At 41.9% G+C, this 13,835-nt stretch overlaps 1 protein-coding gene across 2 annotated transcripts in view; it reads right to left on the reverse strand.

The window, feature by feature from the left end:
- Nucleotides 1-12,722, reverse strand: part of Ccdc50 (coiled-coil domain containing 50) — a 70,453-nt gene extending 57,731 nt beyond the window's left edge. For both annotated transcript variants that reach the window (XM_052740611.1, XM_052740612.1), the window contains exon 1: nucleotides 12,494-12,722. In XM_052740611.1, coding sequence (XP_052596571.1) covers nucleotides 12,494-12,542 — 49 coding nt within the window. In that variant the 5' untranslated portion in view covers nucleotides 12,543-12,722. The remainder of the gene's footprint in view (nucleotides 1-12,493) is intronic.
- Between the last annotated feature and the right edge of the window lie 1,113 nt (nucleotides 12,723-13,835).

Genomic DNA, 13,835 nt, shown 5'->3' on the forward strand with positions numbered 1-13,835 from the left:
TCATGATGACATACTTTAAAACTTTACATTTCACTATACTGAAAATTTTAAAAGAAACGGGAGGAGATCTATGAAAACTAAACCAGAATGAAGTAAATCATTTAAAAAGATTTATACATGCAATAAGGTAAAAGCAGTAATTAAAAATCTCCCTAACACACAAAGTCAGGTCTAGATTAATTCAGTACAGAAGTCTACTAGACCATTAATGTCAATACTCCAAACCTTATTCTGTAAAATGGCAATGGTAGACACACTTCCAAGCCTTTGACAGTGCCAGTATCAGCCAATACCAACCCAGGTAAAGACACATCCTAACCAGTTGTAACATGATCTCCCTAATCAATAAAGATGCAAAACTGTCAACAAAATGTTTGTAAAGCAAATTCAAGTACACATCCAAAAGACCAAGTTAGGGACATGGGTGTAACTCATATATATATAAAGGACAGAAATCATCACACAGTTATCTCACAGACAGACACAGAAAAGACCTTTGGTACAATAAAACATCCACTTATGATAAAAGAAAATCCTGGGGAAGACTAGGAACACAAGAATCATATCTAAACACAATGAAGGCTTTATACCACAAACTTAGGACTACTATCACATGTAATTGCAAAAATCAAAGCATTCCCACTGAGATCAGGGACAAGACAAAGGGTCCACTCTATTCACTTCTATTCAATAAAGCACATGAATTCCCAGCTACAGAAATAAAATGAGAAGAAAATAAAAGGGATTAGATATAGAGGAGGAGGAGGAAGTCAAAGTATCCCTTTGCAGATAATACTATTCTGTACATGAGAGATTCCAAGGTCCCCAAAGAAACTCCTAGAGCTGATAAATACTTTCAGTACAATGACAGATACAAAAACTAGCATACCAAAGACAAAAATCACTGAGAACAAGATCAAGGAAATAATCCCATTAACAATACCCTAAATAAAATTAAAGACTTTGGAATAAACCTAACAAGGAAATCAAAGACCTATAAAATGAAAACTTTAAAATATAAAGAAACTGAAGAAAATACCTCTTTATGGATTGGTAGAATATTGTGAAAAGCAAACTACAGATTCTACGTAAATCCATCAAAATTCCAACTACAACTTTTCACAGAAATAAAATACAAAACAAACAAACACAAAAGAAAACAAAACAAAAACAATCTTACATCCATAGGGAAGCAAAAACCATCCAGGATAGCCAAAGCCATCCTGAGCAATACAGCACTGCTTGAAGTGTCTGCATCCCCGTTTTCAAGCTATATTACTACAGCAGTAAAGACAGTCTGGCACAGCCACAATCCAGACATATAGATCAAAGGACCAGATAGAAGAACACACACCTACAGCCATTTTTCATCAAAGATACCAAAAATACACATTGAAGAAAAGACAGCTCCTTCAACAAATGATGCACGGAAAACTGAGTAGCTACGTATAGAGGAAGGAAACTTGATCCTCATCTCTCACCCTGCAAAAAGATGAATACACATTGGTTACTCAACATATATTGGTCTGCCCCTGCATGCACATGAGTGCAGAAGAAATTTCACTCTTATTATAAAGGGAAAGGGCAATGAGGGGAGGGCTATCAGTTAAGAGATTTGGCAGAAGACCCAAATTCAGCTCCAGGCACCCACATCAGGAGGCTCATAACCACCTATAACTCCAGCTCCAGAAATACCTTAGGCCTCTGACCTCCACAGAACCTGTATTCATGTAAACACACCAACACAGTGACACACACATATACACAGAATCAAAAGTAATAAAAATAATTCTTTAAAAAGAAACAAGTTTAAAAAGGAAGAGGAAAAATGAGGAGGAAGGCATGAAGTTGGGAGGGGATGTGATAGGGAAGAGGGTCTGAAAAGAGCTGAAGGGGAAGGAGCGGATATGATCAAAATACACTGTATTCATGTAAGGAATTCTCAAGGATATATTTATAACATTTGCGTTTTTAAAGGAGTGCTAAGTTTTCTTTTGCCACTTAAACTAAATGAGATCATGCTAAAATAAGTACAAGTTAAATATAACGAAAGCAAAAACCCTTGAGCTACTTTGGATTATTATTTTCCCCTTCTTTTTATCATAAACCATTATAAATTTACAACCTGCACATAATTTTTGTTCTTATCTAAAGCTTTCAAAATTATTTGCTATTATCTCCCTTTATTTCTAAAAGCACTTAATTTACCTATTTACCTTAAATGTTATTTTTAAATGTCCTTTATCTGGAAATAATACTAATGAAGAAAATAGTACACATAAGAATTCTGAGTTTAGGGCTGGAGAGATGGCTCAGCCGTTAAAGGCTAGGCTCACAACCAAAAATATAAGAATTCTGAGTTTAAATGCAACACTATCTAAAAAACTGTATTTTCTGGTATCAACAATGAAACTGACATATCAATTACTGGATAATGTACATATTTTACCAGGGTCTCACAAAGCTAACATTAATCTTTAAACAGGTTAGACTATTCCCTTGAATGAACCCAAATACAAAACTTTAGACATCTGAAAGATGAGACAATTTGTATAAGAAAAAGTGAGCATGACTTAATCCTCGTTCCCACTGCTACCCTAGTGAATTCATGAGCAGGAGCCTAGCTCTTGCCTTACTAGTAGTTCAATTACACCAGATCTTCCTGCCCAGGAAGCACACATTTTCTAGAGTACTATCTAGGGTACAAAACTGTAAAACCTAGTGAGAGCAGTCAGCTTGCGGCCTAGTCAACAGACCAGTAGACCACTCAGAGAATGGGGCAGGCTGTTCCAGGAGTAAGTACTTCAAAGGGGGCTCAGGAGACATAAGGGAAAGGGACAGCTCAAACTTCCAGAGAATCACTTGAGCTAGGCTAGGTAGGCCAGGGATTGTGGATGGAGAAAGGCTCCATCTGCAAAGTGGAGACATCAACTCCAGGCAGAGGGCTACGATTAGGGCTCACTGAAACAATGCTGGCGTGATTACAAAGTGACCTGGACAGCAGTAACAGCCAGAATGTCCACCACTATACTGCACAAAATGTCAAGTTCTAGGAGAACTCTCACAGCAAGCTCATGGATTTGGCCCAGGAAACATCAGCTCTGAGGAAAAGATAAGGAAATGGGAACCAGAAGACAGGACTCATTTCTGAGTTGCTAGAGCAGTAGTTCTTAACCTTCCCAATGCTGTGACCCTTTAACATAGTTCCTCATGTTGTGGTGACCCCCAACCATAAGATTATTTTCATCGCTACTCCATAATTGCAATTTTGCTACCGTTGTGAATTGTAATGTAAATATCTGTGTTTTCTGATGGTCTCAGGCAACCCCTGTGAAAAGGTTCTTCGACCACTGTGAAAAGGGGTCATAACCCACAGGTTGAGAACACTGCTACAGTAAACGTAAAGAAGAAAGACCAAACCAAGTCTTACAGATCTAGGCACAAGGTAATTTCCTTTACAAAGAAGTTTCTCACTAGAATTGAAATTTTACACTGCAAGCAGATGTCAAATTGAATTTACTGTTACGTTGGAACAAACATTCCAAAGTAATTCTAGGGGAGGCTCAGTTACAGGAAAAGTATATAGCAGAGATGGGTACAGCAAAGGAGTAGCCTCCTACACCTGATCTTAAAACAAAAATAAAAATGATAGTTATACATTGCTCGTGGGGAATCAGAAACGCACACATTTCGTAGCACTCCTGTGTGGCAAAATCAGTTCACCATCTGTTCGCCACATTTTTAGGGAATACACAGGGAAACACATAAGTAGAGAGCAAGCAGAGAGCTAACTAAAGACAAGGAAAGTCTTCGTAAACCTGGTACTAAATGCATGAGGTCTCAATCATTTCTACTGCATTTTTTAGTGCACACTTCATATTTCACTTAATAACTATGAACTTAAAAATAAATTACGACCATCAAAACAGTCTTGGGAGACACGTAGTCTTCAGGTTTTACCAGCCAATGAAGCTTTGCATTTACACAGCCAGGAAGGGTTTCTAGCAAGGATCCTACTCCGTCATCATATCCCATGGCCCCTTCCTGTGGATAACTTTCACATATCAACTCTATGGAGCTTTAATGGAGAAACAATAAAAACTACAAAACAAAGGACACCTTCCTGCTCATGCACGGCCCACCAACTGGTGTGAGTGACAACAACCTTGATACAGAATGCTTGCCATGTGATACAAAGAGGCTGTCACAAGCCACCCGGAAAGGACATGCAAGCAAGGGAATGGGCAGCATGCATGGGCCCAGCAGCCTCAGGTGCTGGAGCCCCAAGAGCAAAGGATGGGTGAGAGGACAACACAGAAGCCTTGGAGGAAACAGCAGCAACCTAGAGGCCATAGTCCTTTAATGTCAGCAACCAAAAGCAGTGACTTTGGTGTGGGAAGGTACTCTGCAGGTTACCAACAGAGAAACGTAAATACAAACCTAACCACAAAACCTGGGACCCTATAATCCACCCTGCCTGCAGAACTGCTGGGGCAAGGCTGGCACAGAACTTGTAGGATTGGCCAACTAATGTCTGATCTGAGTTAAGACCCTCTCTACGGGATGGAACCCATACCCAATACTGCTATGGTAACCAGGAACCAGAGACTAGATAGCCCAAAGACCTAGGGTAAAACCAAACACTACTGGTCTTAAAAAAAAAAAAGTATCAATAAAATGACTCCTAATGATATTGTTATACAAATAGATCAGTGTCTTATTCTGTCACCATCAGAGAAGCTTCCTCCAGCAGCAGATAGAAAGAGATGCCAACACCGACAGCCAGATGTTATACAGAGAGAGAGAAAGATCTTGAAACACACAGTTCTCATTGGGATTTCTCTATCCAATCCCTCCCCTCAGAGCTCAGGGAACCCCAAGGAAAAGGAGACAGAAAAAGTGTAAGAGCAGAGGGGATAGAGGACACCAGGAGAACTAAGCAAGTCCTATATGAACTCAGACTGAAGCAGCAAGTACAGGGCCTATGTGGGTCTGCACCAGGTCCTCTACACAGATAGTACAGCTTTTAACTTCGTAGAGTGTGAGAACGAGTGAGTGTCTCATTGCTGGGCCTGCTCTTGGGGCTCTTTCTCCTGTTGGGTTGCCCTGTCCAGCTTCAAAGTGATGTTCTTTGCTGTATCTCATTACATTTCACTCTGTCCCGTTTGGTTGTTATCTCTTAGAAGCCTGTTCTTTTCTTATATTTTTGGTTGTGAGCGTAGCCTTTAACGGCTGAGCTATCCCTCCAGCCCAGCCTGTTCTTTTCTAATGACAGCCAGAAAGGGGGTGGGTCTGGAGGGGAGGAGAAGTGGAGAGGAGCTGGGAGAAGTAGAGGGAGGGGAACTATAACCGGGATACAACACATGAGAAAAGAATCTATTTTCAATAAGAGGAAGAAACAACAACAAAATAAAAGAATGAGTTGCATATACAATACAGCCCCGTTTAAAATGAAGCCAGACAACAACAGACATCTGGGAAAACAATAGAAGCAGACTTCAACTGAGAATCCTGCTATCACTGACGAAACAAGGAACGTTTTGTAGGCAAAGCCAGAATGTGACCTATAAACGAAGACACTGACACTTTCTAAAAGAGCTGCTAGCCCAGATGTGAGGACAAATGAGAACCACAAAAGGGAATTAACAGAGCCTTAACTGAGTCCTTTCTCTGCCTCATTTCCCAGTGTCCTCAAAATTAGAGAATGTGATTCTTAGCAAATGTGAGTGCCTCTACAGTCAGGAAACAAGACTGATTATGCTGCTGACGCAGAGACAGAAGGGACGGAAGCACAGACCGATGCCATTCACACTTCTACTATATTCATGTCTAGAGTAAACTGAAGGAAACTAACCCCATCTTGAAGACTCAGTACAAAGACAAAGCACGAAAGTCCAGTGGTGAGCTCCCTGGTTATCTGTCCTATCTGTCATTAAAGAGCTTCTTCTGCAAATGTCTATCAGATGGAAAGCTTTCAAGGTTTGGTGGCAAACTGGTCTAGGTACACGTCTGGCACAGACTCTGAAGGAATACTTCACCTATGCAAATGCACATAAGAGATTTTGAAAGCAGCCAATTTCTGAGCAATAAGCTAAAAGAGAAATGAGCAAATTTATTTTAAAAGCTGGGTCTCCTGGGACTAGGTCTGTAAGTCAGTGGTAGAATGCCTGTCTGGCATGTGTAAAGCCCTGAGTCTGATATCAAAGTAAGGTTACAATAGTGTTCGTGCTAAGTTTAAAGATATCTTTTGTTTGTACTTTATAAAGAACCGTCTCTGCCATGACTGCCCCTACAACACGTTACTTGCTGAAATTTCAATTTACAGCTTTTATAAATCAAATTCTCTTTTACACCATTAAAACTTCAGAAAGCACCCTCTGTTCACTTGCTGGAAAAGTACATATATAGTCACTGCAAAAGCTCTAAACATTCAAGCATCCTTGGACGGCGGCTGCCACAATATTCTCCATCTGTATTTTCCAAATGCTCAATATATAAGTAGTCTTGTGTATTAAGACAACTTTCTGGAACCATCTCCAAGAGATCTACCTGAGATTTAAAGGGTTACATATAGGTATTTAATAAAGCTGCATACAATGCTGTGATATTAAATGAAAATTTAAAACTGACTTCATTTGTAAATTGTATTGATGTACATTCAGAATATATAGAGAATTGTCCAACTTCAATTAGAAGTTTATTTACAAAATTAGGCAAACTTTTTCAATAGACTCTACAACTATTCACAACCATATACTAAAACAAATGATACTTTACTGTATGTAAATCATAACTCAATGAACTCTACTGAGAAAGGAAGCAAAGGAAAAGGAAGAAGAGGAGCAATATGTAAACAAGGACCATGTAAACCATAAGGTTTTCATGACACTATGGTCACCAACTACCCTGTGCACACATCTTCATGTTCCTGAGTATGTGAGTGTGTATGTGCTTTTAAATGAAATGGTGTCAAAGGGAAGAGTTCTTATTTGTCATCTGTTTAAAAAAAAAAAAAGGTCTGAACACTCATTTACACTAGTGTCATATTTCAAACATCTGAATAATCTCCTGGATATAAATAATCTCTGGAATATAGTCCTCCTGAATATAAAACCAATTATCCTTTGTAGGTCTTATCAGAGATCTAGGTGTCCTAATTGTCTATTTATGAAGCAAGGACACCTTTAAGTGTGTCGCCAGTTAAAATCGTCCATCCAATGGCACTAACAGTGACTACCTCTCAAAGTGCTTTCAGTCACTGAAGTAAAATTCATTTATCTGGAAAATGCATATAGGAAGTAAGGAAAGACCATGAATTATGATTTCCCTTAAGTTTACTTCCTTAAAAAGTTTAATTGTAGACAGTTTATATCCTTAAACATTAACCCTTTCATGAAGGCTGAGTATACAAGTATTTGTTTTTTCAAGCAGAGAAACACTGAGGCAGAAGTGTGACTTTCAGTAACTCATGCAATAATTTATTTGCTCAAACATGAAAAAAAATGTTCAGTTAAAAAATAAAGGTTATAAAGCATCATAGGAAAAATTACCCCCAAAATAACTCCTCAGAAAAATCCCTGAAACAGTCTAGTCATGCATAATTTTCATTCCACTTTTTAAACATGATAACACTACAGGAAGCACTTCAGAAGTTCTACTTACACATCCACACAACAATTCAAATGAAAACGTGGGGAGGAGGGGTGGGGAGGAGGGGAGGGAAGGAGGGGTGGGAAGGAGGGGAGGGAAGGAGGGGATGACTGACAGCAGCAAATCCCACTAATGACATCACTTGTTCAGTCCTACTACTCATTGCCCATCTCTGGTTCCCGGAGTTTCATAATGAAAAGGAATACTTTGCCAGCATACATAGTTTGTAGTGCTTTCTATTCTATCTTTTAAAAAATGACAGTGAGCTTTATGTTTTAAAAATGGCAATTATACTCTCTATACCTGCAGGATTGGGTGTGTGTGTGTGTGTGTGTGTGTGTGTGTGTGTGTGTGTGTGTGTGTGTGTGTGTGTTTGTTGTTGTTTTCTATTACTTGCCTGCATAGTGCAATAAAGTGATGGGCTTTTTTTACCTCTTTAAGCAGGAGGTATTTTTAGAACACATATGACTGTAACATGTACAAGTTTGTTTTGTTTCTGAGAAAGGTCTCACTATATAGCTCAAGATTGACTCAAATGTATAATCCCCCTGCTTGTTGAGATTACAGGCATGGCACAGACAGCTCAATCTGGGGGTTGTTTTAAACAACTCCATGTGCCAAGTGGTGATGGTGCACGCCTTTAATCACAGCACTTGGGAGGCAGAAGCAGGCGGATTTCTGTGACTTCAAGGCCAGCCTGGTCTACAGAGTGAGTTCCAGGACAGGCACCAAAACTACACAGAGAAACCCTTTCTCAAAAAACAAAAAACAAAAAAAACAAAAAAAAACAAAAAAAAGAAAAAGAAAAAGAAAAAAGAAAAAAAGAAAGAAAAGAAAAGAAAAAACTCCATGAAGCATAAACTGCACTCAAAACCATAAATAACTCCATGCAGTATAAACTGCATGCAGTCAAGATCACAGCCATGTAGCCCAGGGCACTTGTATTATGGAGCTACCCTCACACCTTATATGGCAACGAGCAGATTTATTTAAAAATCTATATCTGGAGGCTGGAGAGATGGCTCAGATATTAAGAGCACTGGGTGCTCTTCCAGCAGCCCTGTATTCAATTTCCAGAGCCCACATGGCAGCTCATAACCCTCTGTAATGCCAGTTCCAGGGGTTCCAATCCCTATATCTGTGCTCCACAGGCACCAAGCACCCACAAAGTGCAGACACATGCAGACTACACACCCAAATACATAAAATAAAAAAAAAGATTTTTTTTTAAATCTGTCCATACAGCTCCCAAATTGTTTCACACTGCTTTGTACTTAAGAAAATAATGGTTTTAGTATAATTTTATTCCAATATTATTTCCAAAGCCATAATATAAAGGAAGAAATTTCTTCTTTGTATGTTTTACATGTTTATATTAGATGAATTCTACTTACAAGATATATATGTACATAAATGTGTATATATATGCACGTGTATATGTAGGATGTGTGTCCTTCTAAACTCAATGGTGGCATTATTGGTATGTGATATAACTAAAAGGAACTATGGCTTTAGAAGCCTATAGTCTGAGAAGGAATCTGAAAGAGTTACGTTACCATAGACTTTCTAAGCATACAGGGAACATCTAAAATATGTGTACTCACTCATTCAGTTATTCATTCAATCACATATTCAAATATTGCCTGAATAATTGCTGGTTCCATAAAAGCCATGGATGTAGATGAGGAGAATACAGTGAGATAAATAAAAAGTTCCAAACAGACGAATCAAGGTCTCATTAAAAATGGCACAATCTGCTGTGGATCTTTGAAGAAAAAGAAAGGTAAACTCACCCTGGAACCAGACAAATGCTGATACCACATCAGCTGCCGAAACGGCAGGCATTAAGTGTTGGATCTCTGGAACAACAGGGTAATTTACCGTGCCAGGGATTGTTTTAAATATCTTCCTCCTGAAGTTCTGAAGTTACACCATTCATTTAATTTACCCCACTGTGCCACCTGGGAGTCTTAGACGGAAAATCAACCAGCACTTTCTAGGGATGACTCTTTGTATAGCTATTTCTAAAACTGTATTAAATTTTATTGATTATAAAAAAGCATTGGCTCATAAACAGGGCCTATACACTAAAAACAGGTCACTCCTGGGTGCACTGATTTTAGATGTTAAGCATGTTGCTACTCACATGCACACAAGGGGGTGGAGAGTGCAGATTATTACGGACAAGGCAAATGATGAGCCTTGCATCTGAACAATAAGAACACAAAACAAGATTTGGAGAACCACTGAATGGAAAAAAAAAAGAGAAGACTGACAGAGAAGAGTCGTTTTCCATTACAAAAGTATATGTATGTTCCAAATCTACTTTGATTAGGAAACAGGAATGTACTGACGTTTAGCTGACTCAACTCTTCTCACCTGTATAAACTCAAACGTCTTTGTCTCCTAATCTGTTGGCTTTGAGCATATACACTTCCAAGCTGTGTGTATAAAGGGTCTTCCCAAGGAAGCTCTGACCTCCATAAAACCATAACCTAGGAAAGAAGACTTGGAAATATTCCGGTACCCTGATCTCTGTTCTTGATACATCAAAGATCAAAGTGTCCTACCCTCTCTTAAAGAAAGGGCAGTGGGAAGGGCACACACATTCTTCCCAGCCTCTATTGGAACCACCCATGATGTCAACTATAATTGTACATAAACTCACCAAGGTTTAAACTCAAAAGAAAAATGGAAAACACAGATAGAAATCTTCTTAATGAAATTCAAAAACCTGAACCAAAATATTAAGCAAAGTGCTAAGTCCCTTGGACTTAGCTAAGAGTTTTCGGGCTATACAGCGTCAGGGCATGCTCTGCTTCATCATGGGCACCTTCGAGATCTCTTTAATTAGGGGGAAGATATTGTTAGGTGGTAACTGGGCCATAATTAAGAATTATATGAAAGAAAGATACAAGTTATTAGACTTGACTACTTCCCAGATCAAAATCTCCCCGCTGTGGGGGTGCTCCTAGTAAATCCATCATGTCCTTTGATGATCTTAGAGCCAGAAAAGCAGGTGTTCCCAAGGACAATGATCTCAACAGCTTCTGACTCCTTCCAAGGGAGCAAGTAGCAAATTCTAATTTAACAAAGACACGTGAAAGAGCCACACTAAATTTCCTCAACAATCTATCAGAGTATGCAAACAGGATTGCCAGGCGTGTTATTCAGAAGGAAAACCAACTGGAATGTATTAAAACTCTTAGTGTTTGGGAATGAAAAACAGTTTTAGATGGAAAGTGTGGAACTCCTTGAGAAATAAGATACTAGCGCGAATGAGGCACGTCTTAGTAAGAAATCAGAAGACCTCAGCGTTTCAGAGCATACACAAACATTAAGTTCTTTCCAGGTCACTGATACAAGATGGAGGGTTGGGGAAGGCACAGCACCAGGGAGCTGAAACTTGGTGTGTCAGGCTTTGTTTGAACTCCAAGTCTCATCCTCCTCCACAACACCCACAAACAATGAGAGTACTACCCACACCCACAAACAATGAGAGTACTACCCACACCCACAAACAATGAGAGTACTACCAAGGGAACACTTTTTCTTCAGACATAAAACCAACCAACACACATGTACGTACACAAAACCCCTATCTGGCAAGAGACAACCTCTGAGAGACAAGCTCTAGACAGGTCTCATGGTAAAGAACCCATCTGTCTTCCCCAACATTCACCTCTTCAGTCTCGGTGAACTAAAAACTGTAATAACCAAAGTCAAGCTAGGAACCTAAACGCTGGAAAAATACTAACACTAAAAGCTTAGCCTGAGGACATTATTACCCTTTAGAAACAAAGGAGCAGATCCAAATCTACTACACTTTGAACATAAAATCATTGACTACCAGCCACTGGCTCCTTTGAAACTCTGGGGCAAATGCAGCCAAGCAGTCACTAACAGTCTTGGGATTTCTAGGTTGGCCTGAGCAAGACCATTTGAGTCACATTAAGTTAGCAATTAAACCTCAAGTCCCAAGAAAACAAACTCTTTATCACTTCCACACTCCCCATGGTTGGCCACAGATCCCAGAAGAAACAAATGGGATCCATAACAAAGGCCCCTGTAGAGCTTCTGGCTCTAGTTCAGCCCTCTTGAACAGTCTGGGTTTTGAAATCCTTAAGTCTGGAACTTCAATGCTTCCTAAGACTAGTGAGCCAACGAGTGAGGTTAAGGTGAGTCAGTAACCAAAATAATTAAAAAAGAAAAGAAAAAAATGCTAGGCCCGAGGGCATGTGATGAAGGCTATTTGCAGTGCTAGGCCTGGCCAGGACTAGTCAATCTTATTTTCCTGGACTTCAATGTAGGGAGCCATGAAAAGTGAGCGTCGCAACACTCCCTTCCATTCTGGTCTTCATTCAAAAGAAGGGGAGACAGGCTTATAAGGAGCTGGGGGTCCATCCATGTAAGGCCATTGCAAGCCTGCAACGTTAAAACCTTTCGGAAGGTGAGAAAGAGCCAGCCAGACACTAGGCTAGGAAAAGGAGGGAGAGGGGAGGACGAGAGAGAGGAGGGAGGGAAGGAAGGAGGGAGGGAGTGGAGGAAAGAAAGGAGGGAGAAGAGGGGAGCAGAAAGAGCAGGAGGAGAGGGTCATGTTTCAAAACAAAGGCGCCACTCTGAACGCCCCCTGGCCCCGGCCAGCCTGGCTGGGCTGTGGTTTCTACTACATGAAGCGTCCATTGGACAGAACAAGGCCGCGCGCGCGGCCCGGGCCGTGGGCCTCCCGCAGCCCCGGGCGAGCCAGGCCGGGTCGCCGCGCGCGTGGCCAGCCCCGCGCCCCGCGCCGCCCCGCGCCGCCCCGCGCCACCGCGCTGCCCAGGACCCGCGAGGCCCGGCCTACCTTCCTTCACGCCCGGCAGCTTGGACTGATCCACACTCACGTCGGCCATGGCGGCCGCTCGGGCCCCCGGGCGCACGGAGACCTCGGCGCACGCCCACCCCGCGGGCCGCCGGCCGCAGCCACCCGCGCGCCCCGGCCGGGTCGAAGCCAAATTCCCCCGGGCCGGAAATGCACCCGAGTCCAGTACGGAGGGAGAGAGGAGACAGAAAGGCGGCGGCGGCGGCGGCAGCGGCGGGGGGGGGGGGGGGGGGGGGGGGGCGGGGGGGCGGGAGCTGCAGGGCTGCACCGCACGCACAGGCGTGCGAGCCAGACCGCCTCCTCCTCCTCGCTGGTGTGCCTGCCGCGCCCAGCCCCGGCCAGCCGGCCCGCAGCTCCCTGTCCTGGAGGTCCCGGGACCGGACCCGCAGGCTGCACCTGCCAGCCCGACGGGATCGGTCCTGTCTGAGAGCCTCTCTGAGATTGGAGACTTAAATAAGATGCTTACTGAGTGCCAAGCCGGCTCTCTTGTATCTAGGGTTTGAGCGTATATATGCACCTTTTAAAAAAAGGGGAACCACACATTGAATTGAAGCACACAGAATTAATAACAATTCTGGGCTCTTCTGGAAAAAAAAAAAAAAAAAAGAGTGTTCACAGCCACCCGGGAGAAGTGAGTCATCCTCATTCAGCAATAACCAATAAATGTCTACCAAATCTGATGTTCGGTATTGGGGTGGTGAGATTGTGACTTGTATCTGGCTTCCCACTGTTCCAACATGCCACGCACTGGTCTGTAAATCTGACATTTGTGTTTCCCTGAAATGGGCCGGCTTTCGTGTGGATATACTTTTCCCCGTGGGTACACGCATTCACTTTCCTTTGGGAACTGTCTCATCTGAAGGGAACATGCCTGCCCTAAGCTGCTCTTATCTTTCAGTCCATTAGTCCACAAGCCATGCATATTTATTAAAGAATGGGTGTGAGACCAAATCGGGTGGAGCAGACTGCTTCCCCGGGCTTGCTACATAAAGGGCAGGGTAGCAAATTAGTCTTCTGCTTCCTGAGTGGAAGGTCACACTTACTAGCAGACAAGGGAGCTGAACTGAATGTAACCAAGGATAGGAGAAAGCAAAGAAAAGGGTACTTTCTGATGGAAACACAGTAGCACAACAGTTCCTCCTCCTAGCTTCGAGGTTTGCTCCCAGGATTGCTAGACTCTGCAATCTCGCCCCAGCCTCTTCTCAAAGTCCACTGGATCACTTCAGCCACTGGCATGAGCTGGTGTTCCATCTCAGCTCAGAATCCTAGTGTGAGAGGTCAGGACATTAAAATCGGAGACCAAAAATTAGAGCAGAAATTAGGT

The sequence above is a fragment of the Peromyscus californicus genome, unplaced genomic scaffold, assembly GCF_007827085.1.
Source record: "Peromyscus californicus insignis strain IS unplaced genomic scaffold, ASM782708v3 Scaffold_16__1_contigs__length_79575227, whole genome shotgun sequence".
Classification (NCBI taxonomy): Eukaryota; Metazoa; Chordata; class Mammalia; order Rodentia; family Cricetidae; genus Peromyscus; species Peromyscus californicus.